This window comes from Xylona heveae (assembly GCF_001619985.1).
Source record: "Xylona heveae TC161 unplaced genomic scaffold L228scaffold_1, whole genome shotgun sequence".
Classification (NCBI taxonomy): domain Eukaryota; kingdom Fungi; phylum Ascomycota; class Xylonomycetes; order Xylonales; family Xylonaceae; genus Xylona; species Xylona heveae.
In genome coordinates this window covers 1,757,654-1,777,854 of record NW_017264193.1, presented here as the reverse complement: position 1 = coordinate 1,777,854, position 20,201 = coordinate 1,757,654, and the positions used below count along the sequence as shown (strand labels likewise).

Sequence of the window (20,201 nt, the reverse complement as noted above, 5' to 3'; positions counted from 1 at the left end):
TCTCTTTATTCTTTAAATCTTTCTCTTTCTTTTAGGTTTAGGACATCCATAAAACACTCTTAGGTCTTTAATTCAAAGTAACGTTGGTTCGTTCGGAAAAAAGGAATATTGCCTGAATGAACAGAAATTTTATAATCATAGTATGGATCTATGAAGTATATACAAACAAAGAAAACCTGATATTTGAAAAGGGTATAAAAAGTAATGACAAATTACATATTTTTCAAGTGAAATTGAGACGTGATCAAGCCTTGTCCTGGTCCTAGGGTGGGGGATCCTTCCTTTGCTGCATGCGATGAAAGAAGCTGACGGTAGAGGTTGCTCTAGATAGACAGTCTCCAAGAGCGTCATTATCGACACTGGAGACACAGAGAGAGAGCTTTGCGTAGAACCAGAGACCTTGATTCCGTATGCTCACCGTAGCTTCTCTGAGGGCCGCGAAAACGCGAGACCTGAATTGTTTCGGAAATCATCACCCCAACTCAAAATGTTATACTCTTGTGCTCAGAGGACAGGGTTCCTCTGCTCCCGCCAGGTCACTCCTCGCTCTGAAGTCCGAAGATAGCGCCTGTCTGGCCTGATCGTACTCTAGCCAGTCTCCACTGCTCCTGTGCCCGTGCGCTCCTCGTTTCTGAGGTGCGCAACACACGCCGACGAAGATCCTCATCCAACTTAGCCCGCGAGCGCTCTTCCTACGAGCCCCTTTGCACGTTCCGACAAGTCAATCTGCAGCGCCAGGTCGTGCGCTCTGTCCGACATTTTGACCCACGTCTTTTTCAAGATGGAAATGATCTTTTCCTCATCATAATTCTTCTCAAACTCTTCAAACTGATCGTCCAGAAACACTAGACACGCTACGTCCTCGAGGGTCTGCGTCTCCGTGTCCGCCTTGAGATTCTCTTTCCGAATCAGCGCCGCAATGCGCTCCGCGTCTGAAGCCGACAGTCCGCTGTCGAGGCAAATTTGTTGCCCCAGCTCGGCCTGGCGTTTCTTCAGAGCTGTCCGCCAGCTAAAGTATCCCGGCCGGGTCATTGGGTATGTGTCTCGGGGAACTTCCCAGCGCCGGAGATGTTGTGCGCGAATAGCGAGTCGGAGAACTTCGGACGCATTCGGATCAACTTTTTCAAGGTAACTTGTCATTTTACGGGCGTAGTGGAGTTCGTAAGGGACTTGTTGGCCGTCTGTGGTGGTTGTGACTCTTGGATCGGCGGCATGGGCGGCGTCAATGGCCGAAAGCGCCTTTTGGTAGGGTGTTGCCATGGCGGTGGAGTACAGTAAGTAGAGAGAATAGAATTGTAAATCTAGCCAAATGAGAGGGAGCGAAGAAGTTTGGAAGATTAAAAGGGAAAAAGAAGGAGAGAGAGAGAGGAAATAAAATCTACAAAGGTGGAAGATTTGAGAAGTGGGGTGGTATGGGCGGGAAAGATTTCATGAAGATAAGAATTGCGATTTCAGGGTCCAGAGATTATTGGTAATGATTATTATGGATCAGTTAAGAGGGCGCAAGAATTAGTGAAGGATGCCCAGTGAACTAGCGAAAGATGACCGCGCTAGATCGTAAATGAGTCGCTAAATACAGTTGGGAGGTCGCCATCAGCAGAGAGCAAGAAACCACCCGCAGCAGCCGCGATAAAAGCTGAAATGCCAGAATAGGATGCAGATGTTACAAAGAATCATGCAAATGAAAATATCTATTAACAAATTCCAAGGAAGGTTCCTAACTCCAGCCTCCGTTATTCGCCTTTAATGGCTCCAGATTATGTTGCTCGATGCGCTCCACCTCGGTGCTATCGTCGGCCTCCAATGCAGTTGCCCCTAATCCTGCCTGACGCTGAACTAATAGCCTCTTAACTTCGGCCGGATGAATGATGTTGAAGACGACCATGGTGGCAAACATGAGCACGGCGTCGAAGATGTACAAATACACCTCACTTCGGAGCAGTGGGCCATCGTTACCTCCAGAGTATTCAATTACTCGGAAGATGGACCGAATAAGAATGAATGCGCTGCCGACGTATAAGGCGTAGAGATGTTTGAGCCAAGGAATACTAGGTGAAGAGGAGGCCGCTGTAGGGTTCTTCTTGATTCTTTGGTGAAAGACAACAGAAGTGATGATGAAGAATCCAAAGAAGACAATCTGGATCACTAGGCCTATAATGACAACCTTTTGGCCCAACTTGTAGCTACTCAGACTTTGACCGGCCATGATGCCTCCGCCTATTGAAGGTCAGTGGCGAAAAGCTTTTTGACTTTACGTGCAAGGAAGTTTGGACTTTTTCAAGGGACAAAGGGCGAAGGTGAAACAATGCGAGGCAGGAATACAAACTTACCAGAAGACTGAGTGAGAAAGGATAAGACATCACCAGTGACAAAGATCTTGGTCAAAAACCGCTTCTTGATGATTGACCGCGATTCTCCGTCCACGAGCAGGATGATCCGTCCCAATTCCATATAAATGGATGCGGCTAATAGAGCAGGGGCCACAAGCAAGAGAACCGCCTGCTGAATATACGGCCCTAACGTATAATTTGGAGCCTGGTGGCTTGATAAAGCTCGGCCAACGTAGCCAATCCATTCGACTATATTTTCAGTCAGTAACGCTCATTCAACAAATAATGAAACACTGGGGTATTAGGTTGCATACGGAATCCTCCGACGGCCATAGGAATCATGAACCATGTTCGGGTGCGAATGAGTTGAAAGCAATGCAAAGCGGTTGTGATAATGAAGAGTATTATGAAGATGATGGCTCCAGCCATGGAGGGGTGATAGCGGTAGAGCTCAAAAGATTCGTCCCCGCCAGCCATGGTGAACTTATGCTAGAAATCAAATGGCTTGATAGATCGAATAAAGCCGAAACAAAAATCCCAGGGCGTTCTGAAGGAGATGCAAAAGAGAGTTAATCTTCAAAGAAGCAGGAAAGAGTTTATAAGTAGGTAATGAGAGATATCCGTGTGCCTGTGCTTTATACAAATATTTTCTCCGCCCCCTGACACCCAATGATAAGTGGAACCACGATATAAAATAAGAAAGACCCAAACCAACGAATTAATCAAGTGCGAAACAACCTTATTATAAAAGCCCAGTAGGGCACGTCAGCACGCTGAGGTGGCGGCGATATCATCAACCACGGCTTCCCCAATAATTGTGCTAACAACGGCCTGGCGTCTGGACCGCTACGGGATCAACAAATCGCTCCAAAAGGGACGATGGGACAAGGGGGCCCGGACAGAGCCAAGTCTCGTACACTATACCCCCTTGGGACTGCTCTCCACTATCTGCCCTAAAAAATGCTTCGCCTCGTCTCTTGCTCAAACGCATTGCCATACGATATCTCCGCCTTGGCTCCTTGGATTCGTAAATCGTAAACTTTTCCATTTGTGGCCGTTGTGCCCCTTCCTGATCGCTGTCATGTCGTCGGATCTTTCGTAATTCCGGAGCTCCGGTCAGAAATGCATTTTGGTCTTCTTCTGCTCTTCAGGCAACAATCACATCGTCTTCCTTTATTATTAGCCCCGTCGCGTGCATTTCGACCAACAACAATCTAAAGTTAGCCTCATTGTTATTCTCCTTCTTGAGGGTTTTATTTCGTTGTGACCCACTCCACATTCTCTATGTATCTTCTGTCGCCTGTCAGAGCATGGGCTCTCGACGATTCCACAGCAAATCTCGTCATGGTTGTAGCCAGTGCAAGCGCAGAAGGGTGAAGGTGTGTGCCGATTTCGATTATCTGAAATGCCCATTTCTATGGGAGCTATCTTGATAATGGCAATAACATGTTCTTATCTATATGGAACCATAGAAAAGCTGATTGTCCATATGAAATAGTGTGATGAGCAGCTCCCCTGCTGTCGAAGCTGTTCCAAACGTGGAATCGAGTGCAGTCTGATGAATGCATTTGCTGATACGCCAAGGCGATCATCTCCCGTGCGTACGCAGCAAGACAATGGCTCTTCGAAAGGATCACCTAGCGAGGGCGTCTCTCGAGAGACCTCACCAACAACTCCATCACCCTCAAACACTCCCATTGTTTTCCTCACTACGCCCGCTCCCGCTCTTAGTCCTTTCCCAGATCGACCGCTCCGAGAGCTCGAATTGATGCATCACTATATGGCGTTTACCTGGAAGTGCCTCCCGGGGCGAGATATTTCTGGAAAAGTCATGGGAGAAGTGGTTCCACGAGAAGCGCTCAAGCATGATTTTCTCATGCACAGCATGCTGAGCATTTCAGCCATACACCTCGCGCATCTTCGGTCAAGCAACAAGCATACCTACCTGGCTACGGCAGTTCAGCAGGCAGACCTTGCACTACGTCTGACGCGGGCTGCAATCCAAAATATTACACCGGCCAATCATGCAATTATATTCATGGGAACGTGTTTTGTCAATGCTTTTGCCTTTAGCTTTCCACAAACTCGGCATCTCGACCATTTCTGCGATCTCCTTCTGCTTTTTCGCGGGTGCATTGCCGTTCTCATGCTTGGGAGGCAGCGGGTTCGCTCGAGCAGTCTAGGCGAACTACTGAGTGACCCAACGGGCGGTGCGAGAAGAGATCTCCCTCGACATGCTTCCCAAGCGCTCGAAACTTTGCAGTTGTACGGTGATGCTCTCGCTGTAGCTGAGAGTACAAAGAGGGTGTATCGCCGCGCTATTGACGAATTGCGCGAGAGCTTTCTCAACCACTACTCGTTTCCTGACCATCATTATAACATTTTTGGATGGCCACACTGCTTGCCTGAGGAGCTTATTGTCCTTCTCAAAGCCCGAGTGCCATTTGCATTGGCCATTCTGGCTCATTACTGCGTCATTCTTCACAACGTTGACCATCTATGGTGGGCTCAGCGGTGGGGTCAGGATGTGTTTATTTCGATCTCGTCTGTCCTTAGTCCAGAATGGCAATTCTTGATCGATTGGCCACGGCGCATGATTTTTGCAAAGGAGCTTTGAACCTCCATCGGAATTGTTCTTTCTGGACGTTTGCATTTTACTTGATATCCATTTGCTTTTAGTTGCATCCAATATATATATGGCATAATTAGAGCCAAGATTCCCCATTAGAATCACAAATCCCAAAATATTCAGAAACCAAAACATTAATTGCTCCACATTTTTATTCCCCCTGTGGTTACGCAGTAAGTAGAGTAGCTTGAGCCAACTCTACGAGTCCTGATCTTCCGAAGGCTCCCGGGACCTCGCGTGGCTCCGGGAACGCTAAGTAGCTGAGAAGGCAAAGCCCCGACTGACGTCACTCAACTGCGCCACAGCCTCTGCCTTGCTTCACAAGCAAACCCTCCGCGTTTCAAGCCACACGAACCCTTTATACCTCCCCGCAATCCCGCTTCCCGCAATATATATTACACTCCTCCTTCTGAAAATATACAATTGAGCTTTATCTTTTCTCAAATTAAGGATTAGGACAAGGTGCGTAATTTTCATTTCTGTTACTTAACAATGCCGCTTTTCTCACATCGCGTTTTATTGTCATTGCTATTTCCTGTATCTCTTTGCTTCACAGTTCATTTTGTCGCAATCCAACAATATAGTGAGCAGCGCAACTGTGTCTCTCACTGTACTGTACAACTGTATCAGTATTCTCCTGTTTTATATTCTCAAACTCGTTATTTTGTATACACATACCTGTCACAACTCTCAGAGCACTAACTGTTATGTTATACAGCAGCTTCTTTCCTTTACCAGCTCCAGCTTCAGCCTCAGCCTCAACGTCCCAGCTCATTAGCACTCTTCTCGTGATTGAGAATCACAGTCAAAGTCAAAAAAGCAGCCATGGGCCGACCAACGACCTCCTCTGACCCGTACGAAACCACCACCACAACCACCACAACCAACGAGCAATATGCCTCTGCGGGCGCCAGTTTCGGGGCCTCTGCCTCCCTGGGAGCATCGGGCAGAATAGGCCTCTCGTCGCAAGCAGCGAGTCAGCATCGGGCTGTGAACCCGGCCGCTCAGACTGCGAGTCTCCCTCAGCAGCAGCAACAGCAGCAGCAGGGAATAACTGGCGCGCAAGGTGCAAGGGGTTACTTGCCGCAGGGAGGCCAGAGCCAGATTGATCCCGCGACGGCGGATAGGTTGTATAGAGAGAGAATGGAAGAGGAGTATGCCAAGCGCGAGGGAGGTGCGTAGGGCGTAATGCGCGTGATACTGCGCTGCGCTCTGAAAAGGGAGTTTTTGTCAACGTAACAAGAGAGTTAAATTCGGGTTTGTTTTATGGGGATGCGGCATAAAGGGGAGCAATGGGAAAATGGATAGGTAATGAGATAATTGATGGGAGTAGACGTGGGTAAAATATATAAATCAATCGGGTAATTTGAATATAATTTTGCATTATAAGGTCCCTCATGTGATGTGATACATCGGATAAAGACATGTAGCTTGATGCAGGACACGAATGAATGGTCAAGGAGTATTGCAGTTGGTGCTAATTTCCAATATGATATATATTACGGACCAAGACCAGTTTCCTGGCCGGAGAGTAACATGACTTCCGATATCTGCCATCTAAGGGCAGTTTACTAGGTAGTTACTACTAAAATATATTGGAGCATATACATGCACCGTCCGGCTCAGACTTGCCTTTAACCACTTCATTATATGCTGTCCGCGGTGCGCCTCGTGTCTTGCAAGCTCGGGACTAGATAAGGGCTAAGCTCTGCCCCTCTTACGAGGGCACAGGAAAACCACTAATCGAGCCCGAAGGATTGCAAGACACAAAAGGTTCGACTGGATCAGCGAGACAGCATTTCAGCAGTATCTGTATGACTCGATATCGAGCCGTCATCATCGCCGGAGGGCGTATTGGTGCGAGGGATAGGGAGGGTGTTGCGTTTGGGGGTATAAATAGTAAGCAAATTTTCCGATGCATTATGTATCGAGATCAAGACAAGAGTTGAGTTCCTTTTGTTCTGCCGACTTCCATCTTGGCTGTGCGTGCGCCAAATTGTATCTAGTCGTGTCATGTTCTGTCAGCTTCTCTCCCAAATGAACGCACGAGGGATTACTGAAATAGGATAGAGTCCAACTTACAGCGCGCTTCTTCTCTTTGGCTACGCCGTGCATTCCCGATTTCCAGGCCAAGAGACGAAGAACCTTCTTCTCGGCATCAAGGATAAGCTCGGGTCTGGCGTCGTCTGCATCAGGCGCATTTTCGGGCTGCCCGAACCCGCATTTTTCCCAGACGGGACATCCCAGAGACCAGTTAAGGAATTGTTCATCCAGAAACGGAAACCGCGCTTCTTTTCCCCAGTGGGCAATGACGCGGTCGTCGCGGCCGAGATTGCGCTTGCCCAGCCGGTTCACGTCGAGTTCAAGCTCATCGAGTAAGCCCGGAAAGCCGTCGCGGTTGAAAGCCACGCGGTGGCGTCCGTATCCGCCGAATAGCTCGTCCGCGCCGAGGCCAGAGAGAAGGATCCGCGCGGGAGTAATGTATGATTTGGCCTGCACGGTTCCGATGCCGCGAGCAGCGAAATAGAAGGCGTTGGCGATTGAAAGGTCCATTTCTGTGTTATGTGGATGTATAAGGGAGATAACTAGTGGACGATGTTCAAGCATTTCTTGGTAAGGCACGTTTATTTCGACCAGGTGCCATTTTCGCTGTGGACAGACCTTTTCAAGCTCCTTGTGGGAGGCTCGTGCGGTTAGTCTGTCCGGGCAGAGGTCGTAGGCGGAACAGCTTGTCGAGGTTCCGTCCGTTTCGTTGTGAAGACGTTTCTCCTTTCGCGCAGCGGCTACTACGCGAGGGTTTTCAAAGGCCACGTTCAGGAGATCGATGTCTTCGGAAAAGGGCAGAACCTCGTGACTTAGACGAGCAAGCATTGTGCAATCTAGACCTCCAGAAAAGAGGATTGCAACTTTGGCAGAGGAGGATGAGTGCTCTGGAGACTCAACCACGGGTGGAGTAGGGACATTTTGGACCCGCAAACGCAGAGAATTGAGAAGATGCTTCTCGATGGACTGGACTGAAGGAGAGGAAAGATTGAGGACAGGCAGGTTTTGTGAAGGAAGTTCCTTGTTTAATTTAGGATATGGAAGTTTCTTGCAATATGTTAGCCCGGGTTGATGGACTCGGGAATAAATCTGTTTCTCACCAAATGTGAAGCGTCGGCGGTGCCGTCTTGATAAACCCAAGGAACCTTGGAGATACCGAATGGGTTCTCAGGATTAGTTTGGTCTTCTGCTATTGATTTTAAAAAGTCTTTGAGACTGACGACGTACACGCCGTCAGCCTCAACTTCGAGCCATGTTTTGTCCAGGGAGCCATTGCAAATGCTTGAAACGGTAAAGCTATGATTTTGGTCAGCCTTGCTCAGCAACGAACGCCTGCCAAGGCAATCGCGAGAAAAGAAAATTCTTTGATTTGTAGCATCAAAGAAGACAAATGCAAATGGACCAGAAATGCTGTTGATGGCGTTTACTATGCCCGGACTGGCCAACGACGGGCTATTGGCTCCGCCGTTGGCACTCTTTTGGAATTGAAAATCTTGTGAAGAAGCATGCAAAAGCAGCTGAAAGACGGCTTCTGCATCATTTCCGCTGATAGTCTCCTCAATCTTCCAAGCCTCGCCATTCCAGCAGAGGACGGATCCGGTTTTTGTGTCAACAAGTGGCTGGACAGTCACATGATCTCCACGCAAAGCCAGCACCGTGGACGTGAAGGACAAGTAGCATTCTGTTGAAGAATCGGTGCACCTGTCAACATTGACTTTGATATTATGCGTCTTGATACTATCCGGGCCTCGATTTACCAGCAGTTGTGCCACGTTGTCGTCGGGAGGACAATACGCATGTCTGCCAATGGAAAAATGGATACCGCACATGGCAGTACCTAAAGGTCAATATAATTGGCTGACCAGCGGCCAATCATCGAATGAAGTCTTCTTTCCCCAATATTTCAAAGAAGAAAAAAGTGTCTCTTTCTAAACAGACAATGTCTCTCCTTGAGACAATATGAAAATAACGTAGTAATGTACAGACTGTGATATCAATTGACGTTGTGGAAAAGTGAGGATTTCCTCAGAAAAGACTCCCTCGCTCCCGGGCGGTGGCGGAGCTCGGCTACCGAACTGCCGACCACCAAAGCTCCCCATGCTTATTATGCCTTAGCTGTGCGTGCGTGTTGGACTGGGGGCTTGGCTTCAACACATTTAATATCTCGCAACCTGCCTTCGCACTCTCCTAGTCCTGGCATTTTCTTGTTCAAAAAGGTTTCAAGATACTTACGTGATCGTATTGCCTACTAAAAACCGCGGCTTATGCTTCTTTTAGGAGACGAACCGGCTGCTTCCTTTGAAAAAACCCCCCGCATCTCACCGCCTTGGCTAAACATTCCTTGGTCCCGCCTCAAGCTGGCGGCCTATGTCTTCGTCCACTCCAGAACCCGCGATAAGCTCCCAACTGCCGGCGGATAATGACAGACGTCAACCGCAGGCTGGCTCAGAGGTTGATGACCAGGCAAAGGAGCTAATCGGCACCGAAGATGGGGCGGCAGCCAACCCTTCGTCTGCGGAGGATGGCGCGAACTCCGCAACAAAGTCCCTAACCTTTTCCCAGACGGACAATCAAGTTGGGTCTTCTACTCGAGCAGATGATGTCAAAATAAATGCCACTCCTTTGCATACAGAAGACAATGGAACAAGCGAGGAAACAGCGGGTGCTGGGAACGTGGACTTGGCCGTGCCGACGGCGAAGCTTACCATCTCTGAAGGAGACGCTGAGGCTTCATCGGAGGCCATCCCAGACACGAACATGCCACGACCGATCGTTACGTCTCCTTCGCCGCCTCCACCCCCTCCAAAAGATGAGGTATATCTCGACCCCACCCCGAAGACTCCATTGCCTTCGAAACCTCCGTCCCGCGCGGATTCATACTCTTCGAAATCACTGTCACATGGAAAAGGAAAGGAGATCGATAATGATGAGAGAAACAATGTGGAGCACCGAAGCGACTCATCTTCAGAAGACGAGAAGCAGGCAGGGTCAGGCGAATCCGACACAGAGATCCAGAGCATCATAGAACAATTCAAAGGCAACCTCGAAAACTCGAACACAGATGCAAAATTGGATCCAAGGGTCAAATTTGCGAATCATATGGCAGGCTCTCCGCCCCCTTTTCCGCCGCGGCGATCGAGTCTCGAACCTCCGCCTGGTGGAGTGGATAATAACGCCATACCAAATGAGGGGCGACTGTCGGAGAAGGATTCGGATGTGGCACCCGCAGTGCCACCTAAGCCTTCCGACTATGCCGCATATAAAAGTGTAGCATCAGCTGAGGGCCAGCCACTGCCGGGCTCGCCAACCTCACATAAGTCTCACCATCAAGCGCCTCCGCCTGCGCCAGACCCGGAGCCTGCTTTGCCGTTTGACTTTCAGCGGTTCCTCGAACAGCTCCGTCATCGAACAGCCGATCCAATTGCAAAATATCTCCGGTCGTTTCTGTTGGAATTTGGTAAGAAGCAATGGATGGTACACGAACAAATAAAGATCATCAGCGACTTTTTGGCTTTCATAACCAACAAGATGGCTCATTGCGAAGTATGGAGAGGCGTCTCGGATGCTGAGTTCGACAATGCAAAAGAGGGAATGGAGAAGCTTGTCATGAATCGGTTATATTCACAAACTTTCTCCCCAGCAATTCCGCCCCCACAGCCGATTCCTGGCGCAAAGGCTAAGCGTCGAGGTGACGTTGTTCTGGGACCAGGCAGACGAGGGCAGCACCAGGAGGATGTCGAAAGAGATGAGGTTCTCGCGCAGAAAGTTCAGATTTATGGCTGGGTGAGGGAACAACATCTTGACATCAAACCAGTGGGACCCGGCGGTAGAAAGTTTTTGACCCTTGCACAGCAAGGTATGTGTTTCTTGGAGCAGATCAAAGCCCTATGCTAATTGGGAGGATCAGAGCTGCTTAAGATCAAAAATTATCGTGCCCCCCGAGATAAGGTTATATGCATTCTCAATTGCTGCAAAGTTATCTTTGGTAAGTTGGGCAGTTCCCTTTTTGCTGGAAATCTACTAATGTGAAATCACAGGCTTACTGCGTCATGCCAAGTCGGATCAATCAGCTGATTCTTTCGTACCGCTACTGATTTATGTCGTCTTGCAAGCGAATCCAGAGCATTTAGTTTCTAATGTTCAATACATTTTGCGATTCAGAGACCAAGACAAACTCAGTGGAGAAGCAGGATATTATATTTCCTCCCTGGTAGGTCTGCACGATCGAATCATTTGTGAGCTTAATCTGACACATCCAGATGGGGGCTATCCAATTTATAGAAAACCTTGACCGCACCAATTTGACGGTCTCGGACGATGAATTTGAGAAGCATGTCGAAGTCGCAGTATCTGCCATTGCGGAAAAGAACCGCAAAGATGAGGCACAAATAGTGCCCTCGCAAGGCCGGGTACCTGAAAAATCCGCCCTCAGCCAGCCTGAGGTCACACCCCGGAGTTCTTCGAGCATTGAACGCTCCGATCCTCGTCGGGCGGCTGCTTCATCAGATGCTATTGCAGTTCCAATTGATGGGGATGGAACTGAAGACAATGACGCCGTGACCGGTCTTTTGAGGACCATTCAAAAGCCCCTGTCCACGATTGGTCGGATCTTCTCCGAAGATAATGTAGTTTCACAGCCGCCAAATGCCGGCAATCAACGGGGCTACCCTGGCATAGCAAGCCAGCTCAAACGCGCCCCTGAGTCATCTCCGGAGCTTCAAACTGCCAGCGGTGAGGCAAGGCGACCTACACGCGAAGAGGTTCGCCAAACTCGAGAGCGAAGTAGGCTTCGCGCCGAAGATGCAGCCGCCCGACAAGCAAGCGCTGAGGCTGCAGAGGCCCAACGGATACAGAGAGCTGAGCATAACGATGTGGTCGAGTAAGTAGTACCCTGAGCATATCATACTTCATTGTCAAAAAGATGAGTGAAATGGGCACTGACTTTCAGCAGGACCTTAGCAGGCATGTTTCCTGATCTGGATAAGGAAGTGATTGACGATGTCGTAAGACTAAAGGAAGGAAGGTTAGTAGATTGTCCGGAACCGCCCCATTCTTTTTGCCTGAGCTCTCTGGGTCTAATAATGCGCGTATAGGGTTGGACTTGCTGTCGATGCTTGCTTAGCACTAAGCTCATAGCTGGCTTCATATTTCAAGTCTTTACTGATTCATGTTCGCTGGCGTTGGGTTGTTTTGGATTGGACAAAGGAATTGGCATTTGGAGCGTCCTCGCTATCCCTGGCATTTTTGGTGGTCATTTGCCATTTCATATTTTGCACTTTGCATTGCTTTTGTAGAAATGTAATCTTCTCCGAAGACAAATCTGTGGGATTTGCTGGCCTTGTCAGTCATTCATGTTTCTGCTTATGACGTAGGATAACCGTCGGTGAAGGGCGCGAGCCTCATTTGGCAAACAAACAGTGAATCTCAGGCCCGGGGAACAGGTGACTCAAGAGGTATTTGTCACGGAAACGATTGTCCTGGAAACATGACGCGTCCTCTCTCATCTTCACTTTCATCTTCATCTTTCTCATTTGTCAAGCTGCGACTGTCAATCATCGATCCACTACACGGCTCAAGACATTCGATAACAATAACATACTAAGCTCTGACCTCTAACCTTCATTCTCATACCTCTATTCTCATTTTCTGTTCTACTTCTTTTGACCATGGCGAAGAAAAAGAAGAGCCAGTCTAAGAAGTCGAAGCCGGCGAAGAAGCCGGTGGAAACGTCTGCCTCTAATCCAGAACAACAGCCTCAATCTCTTCCGGATGTGGCATCATCAGCTCAAGAGCAATCTGGAGGTCTCGCACAAAACACGACTGCGACCAACGAGCAAACTGAACAGTCCCCAAGCTCACCCTTGGAAATCACAAGAAACAAGTGCGTGAAAACGTGGTTCATGGAAACGTGTGCAAATTTTCACTCTGTGGCAATCTCTGTGGATGAAGCAGATAGAAGCTAATGTTATATGTTTTTATGCAGGCACTGGCGTTATATCTCGGCTTTCCATGGCCCGTGGCTTCAGATGCCTACTGAAAGCCTTGATGACCTTGCTCATACCAACTATTCATCCAACCCTCCACGTCCAATCGACGCGGCTGTCTTTTATAATATTATTAAAATTAAATCACTGGTCGAGGAGGCTACCAGTCTTGCACACCGAGCAATGACTGGTGATGGCATTGCCGCACAGGGCAACAAAAAAGTATTTGGAGGCAGCCATATGAAAATTAGTCGAGAACGTCAACGTCGAATGCGTGAGCTTGCCATTCAAAAGCTGGCCCAAGCTTATTGCATCGATGAGATTGCAGCAACTGTTGTTGCAATGCAGCATGCTTCGATCCTGGATGGCCTGGCTGACCTGGTCTTGCAGCGTAACAACAACTACCTTGACGCCAAGTATGTGCACTTTTTTCATGAGAAGATCCCATCTCGGTTGTTCGATGAGAATACCAATTTGGTGGCCTTGGACGAACTCGTTGCGCAACGCCCAGGCGAGTTAGGGCATCTCCGCACTAGGGCGGTCACCAAAATGTTCAAACACGATCTACATGGGGCGGCAAGAGATCTCACCGATGGGATAAACATCTTGAAATTCAGAAAGACTCACCAGCGGCCTACTACTGGCTCCGCACACTCAGCCCAATCTCGGTTTCACCATGCTCCACATAAGAAGATTGGAGAGGACGAACAGCCTTCTAGCATGGAAAACCAATTTCTCTTTCACCGCGCCAGTGTCTATCTTGCCATTGCAGTTCAAAACGTCAGGGAGGCAACTATTGTGAGGGGGCAATGTTATGAAGAATTCATGTTTGGCGGGAAGCCTGAAGGCGTAAATGCAGATGATGATATCGACAGCGAAGAAGCTTTCCAGAAGCGATGGGAAGCATGCAAGGCAGTCAAGGCCTATGCCAGACGCGCTTTGAGAGATTACTTGAGCTTTCTGTCCAACTTTAATTACATGTTGGGGATTACTTCAGCTGTCAGAGACAAGTTGTTCCTCCAGGTTGGCAAGGCTATGCAAAGCAAACCAGAGGAGAGGGATCCGTATGTGGATAATCTGCTGAAGGACATGAAGTTGCCGAAAATCCCAGAGGCTTCAAAGTCATCTGAGCAACATGCATCTGGCAATGGAGAGGATGAGCAAAACATCTTGGCTCCTACGCTTCCGAATCTGGATGATAACGGGTTTGACTGGACCCCGGTTGCGGTCAACAAGATCTCAAATTTGTTATCTCTAAATCCTCTCTTTCAGTTTCCGCCAGGCGTAACCGACGGAATGAGCGAAACCGCTTCTAAGAAAATCCACCTTTGCAGAGACGAGTATTTGCTGGACGACCTCCACAGCATTGAAGCAGTCACGTATCACCCTCTCCTCCCTGAAGCCCTGCATTCAGTTCTACTCTGCCATGCGCTTTTGCAGACACCTATTAAAGAAATCCGCCGTTATGCACACAACGTGGCTGAGCTTATTCGTGTTTGCGAGGGATATCCACTCTTTCTCTCAGCGCGCTCGCCCAGTCGCGCAGACTGGATGGAACTACTTAAACTCAGCGATAATTGGATCGAATTGGAGCATTCCTGGAAAGTGCTGTGTGCGCTGAGACCAGCATCAGATGATCACCCATTCCGTAGAACTTACGAAGGGGCTCATATTTCAGCCGGTTTGTCGCGTGAAGCGCCAAATGTCACCGCGCTCATATATCGCCAGGCAGCTAGACGCGAAGCTATCATCGCTTCCTTTGGTGCCAGGGGAATTGAAGACGCCGAAACGCTTCTGGATTATGTGCGTAACAAGGAACTAGATATCTTCGAGTACTTTGTTCGTCGTGCCAATCAAGTCAATGCATCTTCCCCAGAGCCGCAAGAAGAAGACGATTGGGTTCCAGACGAACCTGAGAAAAGAGACTCTTGTTTCGACGGTGAACGTGGCGCGGTCATTGCTTGCTGGGTCAGCCATGCTCCTGATCCGCAAGCTTTGGATGAGGCTTCTCGTATCGACAGAGCGGCCAAGAGGCAGACCAAGGGAAAGGGTTTGGCACGAGGTGCTCGCCCTCCACAGAAAGGCAGAAGCAGTCTTCATCCTGGACAAGGTGTCGGCGGCTCTAGTGCATCGGCCCAGCCCAAGCCCAAGCGCAAGGACAAGGAGGCCAATCCTCCGAGTTATGCCGAAGCTGCCGCTGGCATTCGGAAAAATCTTGAGGGGTTGAACTTGAACGGAAATTGAGTCGGGCACAGCTAGTTGACATCATTAAAGTGGTTCCTTGTCTCGTTCAACTGCAGAGGCTTTCGTTCAACACTCTCCCTCGACCTCTTGAGCAGACAGGACCCTTTGAGATGCAATTGTCAGCACGCCCTACTTGTGTCGCGTTCTCCTCTTTTATCCCCCAGTTTCCCCCAACTTCCCCCAATCTTCCCCAATTCCCCTTATCCCCCCATCACGGTTTCAAAGAATCCCATCATTCCATTTCCATGTACTGCTGTCCCATATCACTTTGTCTCTTCCAATTTCATCCAGCATGATTAACCTCGCGTCTTTCCTCTACTTATCAGCAGATTCCCCTTGCACCATTTCGAGAAAAGTTCAGCTTAACTTACTTCTCGGATCAAGACATCGGACAGGGAAATGTGGAGCAAGGACGAAGGATCAAGTGGGACGGCACGAAAGACAGAGTCATGGAAATACATTATCATTGGGATTAACTCTTCGGCTCGTCGGAAGTATTGTGAACGTGTGTGTTTGGCATGGAGCTGAGGTGTGATGTGGACCTGATCTGCGATGATAAATGTGACATGATGGCATGAAGCGATATGATGAAATGATGGAGTGATGAAATGTGTTGCATGTGTGGTAAGGTATGTGATGTTTATTGAGGTATGACTTGGGTATCTGCGCAGTATGGCAAGGTATGGTACGATATGGTATGATACACTGCTGTAATTACTATTCTTTTTGTTCTGATGATCGATGAGCGGATGTTATCTGGATAATACAACGGTACATGACAATGGCATTTCAGACAGTTTGATAACAGTAAAGAAAATGTATTAATAACAAAAAAAGGTATATTTCTGTTCCTATTCCTATTACTAGATTATCTGCCGCCATCATTTCGTCGTGATTATCGTGATTATGATAAATAATGTGGTACCGATATCATACTGGGAGTAGTAAATAGTACTAATAAAATGACACTGGTGGTGATAATAATAATAGTAATAATAACAATAGTCATGGTGACTTTGGAAATGATATAGGGATAATCATATAGTATCACTGACTGAGTCTCTTGGACTGTGAATCGCTTCCATTAATTATTTCCTGTCGTCATAACTTCAAGTGTCCTATGACCACGGTCTTTGCTTCCTCATATTGTTTGCAAATACATTGATCATGGAGTAGAGCTTGAGACAGCAATCTCATGGGTAGAAGAAACCCAGTTGTACTCTCTTATCGTAAGATAAAGTGGTTGAGTATTTTTCTGAGGCATACTGCCCTGTTCGACTTGGTCGGGAAGGAGATCTCGAGAGGAAGAAGAGGTTGTGGTCATCTTGAAGGTGGTGGAAAAGAAATATGTCTGTAGTCGAAGTGAGATTTGGTAGTAGCGGTCTCGAGGTCTCGGGATATCCTAAAAGGGAGATGCAGAGATCATGATAAGAGCGTTGAGATGCTCTTCCGGTGGCTTTTTGGCGAATTAAGGCGACAAGCCCTCTTGAACAGGCTGATAATTCAGTAAAGCCAGGTCAGGGATCTTAAAACCCATCTCCTCATCTGTGAGATTGCTAAGGCGCTGTTCCGCAGGGACGAAAGTGGGCCTGATAATCTTCGCAAGAGAATTCGGAGCTTGTGAGCCACACTATCACTGATACAGACGGCCATGAAAGGGCGCCCACTTTCTGACTGTGTACTAGTGTGCTGACTTGGCTCTGTAAAGCTGGGCGGCTCGTTCGACAAAGTTTGTAAAATCAGGAACTTGGTCCGTCTCCAGGTGGTGCATGAGCTCCGTTTGTTGCTCTTGACTGAGGCTGTCGTGACGCTGAGTGTAGAATTGGCCGCCCCAGGGAGTTCCAAGGTACTGGGGATGTATCATCGGCCCGAGAAGGAGGCTTGGGTCAGCGTAGAGGTTGGCGCCGGGGGCGAGGTTGTTATGGTTGGCACCATTGGCGGATATCGTTGCAAAAGCAGGATTCCAAGGTATATTGGCGTCAGTAACAGGGAGAGCGTTGAATGGTGAAGCGGGATTGAATGGGTTCCCAGGAGGTCCAAAGCCGTTTCCATAATATGGATACTGTCCCGGCATGTGTCCATGGATTTGCGGATTGGGAGGTGGGGCACTGATAGAGGGCGGGTGTGAGGGCGGAACCCTGTCTTCTGGGATCTCTTTGAGGACGGGAGAATGTTGTGGGATGGGGAGAAGGTAGCCAAATGGTGAGGTTTGGGCGGGCGATAGAGCGCCGTAAGATGTTGCTGTGGTAGGAAATGTGGATGCCGTAGTTGTGCTAGATGGACTCGCTCTTGGTGAGCTGTCAGACATGTCCTGTGTGGATGCTGGTGACGGTTTTGCTGATCCGTAATCCATCGACGGTGAAACACCGCTGGATGACTGGTATACTTTGAGACAGGCATCTACCAGGTTCTCATAGAGCCCCAAAGCGGATGCAGCGCCCGGCCACCGCTTCGAGCACAGGAAGATAACCTCGATAGCTGTCTCGCAGTGTGCAAGGACTTCGTTTGAAGGATGAAGAGCGCGGACTTCTTCATACGAAATGGTCCAGAGCATGGTGCTAAGAGCCATGAAAATTGTTTGAGTAAATACCCAGCTAATGTCTGCCACGCGGTGTTCGATTTGTTTCTTGTGCATCGGGATGTTGTATGCACATGCGTCGTAGCAACGGATGGCAGCTTGCGGAGACGGGTTTGGTATCTGGGGCGAGGGCCGGAACATGAAAACTATCATGGTGTTATATCGGCCTGTAAAGAAGTCGTTGCCGAATCCGCTCCCTTCGTCCTGAGTAGGGTTGGCCGAGCGCCAGTTTTCGAGCTTGTTTTGCATTTCTCTGAACCACGGATGGCCGTCGTCTGTCGGCTCTGGTCGCTTTCGTTGGTATAGCTTCTCCCTAATTTCAGCCTGCAATAGTCTCATTCGGAAAAAGTGAATGGCAATCATCTTCTTCCAGCAAGGCTTTCCAGGAACCATTCCGCCAGGGGTGACGCACTCATCGTCAAGCTCCGAAAAAAATTTCACATCCATGTGATCGTAGCGAATAGCGAGGGAGCTTGGGCGACCCAAGGTATGTGCGAGACCGAACTCCATCGATGTGATAATCCAGAAGAGTCGTCTCCGCATGTCAGTCTCAAGGGCATCAGCTGGTGAGCCCGTGCTGACTGAGATAGTAGCCTCCTCACTGAGTCCGAGTTTCTGGCAAAGTCTCATGGCCAGACCAACGATGAAATATGCTGCAGTACGTGTCGGGGTAAGGAGCGAGTATTGAGCAATGAGTGCGAAACATTGCAAGGTCTTTAAGTTCATGAGCCGTACAGCTGCTTCAAGATGGAGTAGGGCTGCGAGGTAGTAGCTATCTGCAAGGCCTGCATACTGTGTGTCAAGTCTTTGCATGCTGATGGCTAAAACCATGCGCACGACAAAGTGTTGGTAAGCGTCTGCCACGTCGTCATAGACTGCTTGGACGTCCCGTCGAAAGCTTGGCTCGTGGAGGGTTGGCCAGATGTATTGAGCTGCGAATAATACGTTAGAATCCCTCACCAGAGGAAATATTGTTGGGAAGAACCAGTGCATACCTGTTGAATTGAAGTTGGTCACCAATCTATCTGTCAAGCCCCTACTGGGAAGCGTAGGAGCAGCAACAGCGCTGGTCAAGGGATAGGCTTTCGAGGTTGGCAGATCTTCTTCAGCGAAACGTTCTCTAACCTGCTTGGCCTTCCCATCCGGCACAACTTCTCTAATGCTCTTGGTTTCCGTATTTCGTTTTGCTAATTCCATGACAAACCTGGTAATAGCAATTCCACTGGATGGACCCAAGAATCTTGATTCGTCAGTCTCCGTCAGTCGGACATCTGCACCGCGAACCAAAGTTTCTGGATCGGGGCCCTCGCGTTGATTTTCTTCATCTTCAAGTCTGGCCAGCTCTATTTCCAGCGCACGTACTCGGTCTTGCAGATGGATCACATATGTTCGTGGGATCCGCTTGCCTTTGGTGGTGTCGTAGTACTCGCATAATGCTCCTGTCCTCTCGCAAGGACCGCAGCGAGGAAGACCTGGATCGCATCGTGATTTACGCTGCTGAGGTCAGCCTATGACGATTCTTCTGAGACGTAGACCCGACAATTGAAAATTGGATCAAAATCTGTGGTACTATGATGCTGGCTGTCGTGGTCGTAGTCATCGGGAAAGGATGTTGGTTTAACATCAATCCTCACCCTTCTCCACCACGAGCAAACCCCACTTTTGCCCCTCGCAAGAAAAAAAAAAAGGGATGAGCTGCTTGTGCAAAACAATGATAATTTATTTGGCCAAGACTACTAATTGATGTGAAGCAAATAGCAACGATTGAAGAGTCAAAAGGGAAGAAGGCAGAAAAAAATCACTTACCTGACGACATCTGCAACAAGCGGTCAACGTGTGCGCGACCTTGGACGAGGTTATGGAATCTTGACTGTCTTGACTTCCTTCTCTCTCCGCCTGAGGATCAGGCCGTGATGCCTTACCAGGGCCCGTGCGTGAGCCAGCAATGGCGACATCGGCTTCACTGGCATCCATCGATTTCACCTTGAAGCGCAATCTGAAATGCAAGGGCAAAAGGGCGGCGCGGGGGAACAGACAAGATTTCAAAGTATCAATTTAATTGCAACAGGCATCTCATTACACGCTATTTCGAACCAATCGCCCATGACGGCAGCGGCCAAGGATCTGGAAGCCGAGAGATCGCCATGAAACAGCTGCGGCAGCCAGCGCAGGTCCCGAAAAAAAAGAGCAATGTGATGCGAAGCAAGATGAAGAGAGGATCATCTGATTACACAACACATACGCGCAGCCGTCGCACTCAGAGGTAACGAGTCTCACAGTGGGGAATGTTAAGGTAAGGTTCAGCTCCAACGGTGCAAGGCGACGACGGTCAATCACGCCGTTAGGAGACGGAAATGGCTTTAATGGGGGGACCCATCGATGGGTTGGTGTGA

At 48.8% G+C, this 20,201-nt stretch overlaps 8 protein-coding genes across 8 annotated transcripts; 4 read left to right on the top strand and 4 right to left on the bottom strand.

Moving 5' to 3' along the window:
• Positions 1-672: 672 nt before the first annotated feature.
• On the bottom strand, positions 673-1,260 carry L228DRAFT_264835 (hypothetical protein; the record flags this gene model as incomplete). The annotated part of the gene is made up of 1 exon (XM_018334623.1): positions 673-1,260. One exon carries the CDS (start codon positions 1,258-1,260, stop codon positions 673-675), a length of 588 nt encoding a protein of 195 aa, XP_018191993.1.
• Positions 1,261-1,454: 194 nt separating this feature from the next.
• Positions 1,455-3,148, bottom strand: L228DRAFT_279639 (RTA1 like protein). Its single transcript, XM_018335701.1, has 3 exons — positions 2,645-3,148; positions 2,331-2,579; positions 1,455-2,217 (listed from the first exon to the last, which is right to left on the bottom strand). The coding sequence occupies exons 1-3, from the start codon at positions 2,805-2,807 to the stop codon at positions 1,718-1,720; spliced, it is 912 nt and encodes a 303-aa protein (XP_018191992.1). The 5' UTR covers positions 2,808-3,148; the 3' UTR covers positions 1,455-1,717.
• Positions 3,149-3,336: 188 nt separating this feature from the next.
• L228DRAFT_257875 (hypothetical protein) lies at positions 3,337-5,087 on the top strand. Its single transcript, XM_018334022.1, has 2 exons — positions 3,337-3,709; positions 3,829-5,087. The coding sequence occupies exons 1-2, from the start codon at positions 3,641-3,643 to the stop codon at positions 4,945-4,947; spliced, it is 1,188 nt and encodes a 395-aa protein (XP_018191991.1). The 5' UTR covers positions 3,337-3,640; the 3' UTR covers positions 4,948-5,087.
• A 310-nt stretch (positions 5,088-5,397) lies between these two features.
• L228DRAFT_242910 (hypothetical protein) lies at positions 5,398-6,347 on the top strand. Its single transcript, XM_018331560.1, has 2 exons — positions 5,398-5,421; positions 5,681-6,347. The coding sequence occupies exon 2, from the start codon at positions 5,785-5,787 to the stop codon at positions 6,139-6,141; it is 357 nt and encodes a 118-aa protein (XP_018191990.1). The 5' UTR covers positions 5,398-5,421; positions 5,681-5,784; the 3' UTR covers positions 6,142-6,347.
• Positions 6,348-6,892: 545 nt separating this feature from the next.
• On the bottom strand, positions 6,893-8,831 carry L228DRAFT_264831 (asparagine synthase related protein; the record flags this gene model as incomplete). The annotated part of the gene is made up of 3 exons (XM_018334622.1): positions 6,893-6,961; positions 7,042-8,049; positions 8,103-8,831. 3 exons carry the CDS (start codon positions 8,829-8,831, stop codon positions 6,893-6,895), a joined length of 1,806 nt encoding a protein of 601 aa, XP_018191989.1.
• A 366-nt stretch (positions 8,832-9,197) lies between these two features.
• On the top strand, positions 9,198-12,613 carry L228DRAFT_242909 (hypothetical protein). The gene is made up of 6 exons (XM_018331559.1): positions 9,198-10,858; positions 10,910-10,987; positions 11,040-11,212; positions 11,262-11,881; positions 11,954-12,025; positions 12,096-12,613. The coding sequence occupies exons 1-6, from the start codon at positions 9,370-9,372 to the stop codon at positions 12,136-12,138; spliced, it is 2,475 nt and encodes an 824-aa protein (XP_018191988.1). The 5' UTR covers positions 9,198-9,369; the 3' UTR covers positions 12,139-12,613.
• Positions 12,614-12,668: 55 nt separating this feature from the next.
• L228DRAFT_264829 (hypothetical protein) lies at positions 12,669-15,230 on the top strand (the record flags this gene model as incomplete). Its single annotated transcript, XM_018334621.1, has 2 exons — positions 12,669-12,883; positions 12,986-15,230. The coding sequence occupies 2 exons, from the start codon at positions 12,669-12,671 to the stop codon at positions 15,228-15,230; spliced, it is 2,460 nt and encodes an 819-aa protein (XP_018191987.1).
• A 1,519-nt stretch (positions 15,231-16,749) lies between these two features.
• On the bottom strand, positions 16,750-19,984 carry L228DRAFT_12393 (hypothetical protein). Its single transcript, XM_018329029.1, has 3 exons — positions 19,615-19,984; positions 18,804-19,302; positions 16,750-18,740 (listed from the first exon to the last, which is right to left on the bottom strand). The coding sequence occupies exons 1-3, from the start codon at positions 19,780-19,782 to the stop codon at positions 16,912-16,914; spliced, it is 2,496 nt and encodes an 831-aa protein (XP_018191986.1). The 5' UTR covers positions 19,783-19,984; the 3' UTR covers positions 16,750-16,911.
• Positions 19,985-20,201: the final 217 nt, after the last annotated feature.

Excerpts from the sequence above, each read along its gene's own strand:
- L228DRAFT_279639 (XM_018335701.1), bottom strand. The coding sequence starts at position 2,807 with ATGGCTGGCGGGGACGAATCTTTTGAGCTCTACCGCTATCACCCCTCC. Across the intron at positions 2,580-2,644 it reads TATGGCCGTCGGAGGATTCC|TCGAATGGATTGGCTACGTT; the intron begins GTATGCAACCTA and ends CTGAAAATATAG. Across the intron at positions 2,218-2,330 it reads CTTTCTCACTCAGTCTTCTG|GCGGAGGCATCATGGCCGGT; the intron begins GTAAGTTTGTAT and ends GACCTTCAATAG.
- L228DRAFT_257875 (XM_018334022.1), top strand. The coding sequence starts at position 3,641 with ATGGGCTCTCGACGATTCCACAGCAAATCTCGTCATGGTTGTAGCCAG. Across the intron at positions 3,710-3,828 it reads GCAAGCGCAGAAGGGTGAAG|TGTGATGAGCAGCTCCCCTG; the intron begins GTGTGTGCCGAT and ends CATATGAAATAG.
- L228DRAFT_242910 (XM_018331560.1), top strand. The coding sequence starts at position 5,785 with ATGGGCCGACCAACGACCTCCTCTGACCCGTACGAAACCACCACCACA.
- L228DRAFT_242909 (XM_018331559.1), top strand. The coding sequence starts at position 9,370 with ATGTCTTCGTCCACTCCAGAACCCGCGATAAGCTCCCAACTGCCGGCG. Across the intron at positions 11,213-11,261 it reads GATATTATATTTCCTCCCTG|ATGGGGGCTATCCAATTTAT; the intron begins GTAGGTCTGCAC and ends TGACACATCCAG. Across the intron at positions 12,026-12,095 it reads GTAAGACTAAAGGAAGGAAG|GGTTGGACTTGCTGTCGATG; the intron begins GTTAGTAGATTG and ends ATGCGCGTATAG.
- L228DRAFT_12393 (XM_018329029.1), bottom strand. The coding sequence starts at position 19,782 with ATGGATGCCAGTGAAGCCGATGTCGCCATTGCTGGCTCACGCACGGGC. Across the intron at positions 19,303-19,614 it reads CTTGTTGCAGATGTCGTCAG|CGTAAATCACGATGCGATCC; the intron begins GTAAGTGATTTT and ends TGACCTCAGCAG. Across the intron at positions 18,741-18,803 it reads GACCAACTTCAATTCAACAG|CTCAATACATCTGGCCAACC; the intron begins GTATGCACTGGT and ends TATTATTCGCAG.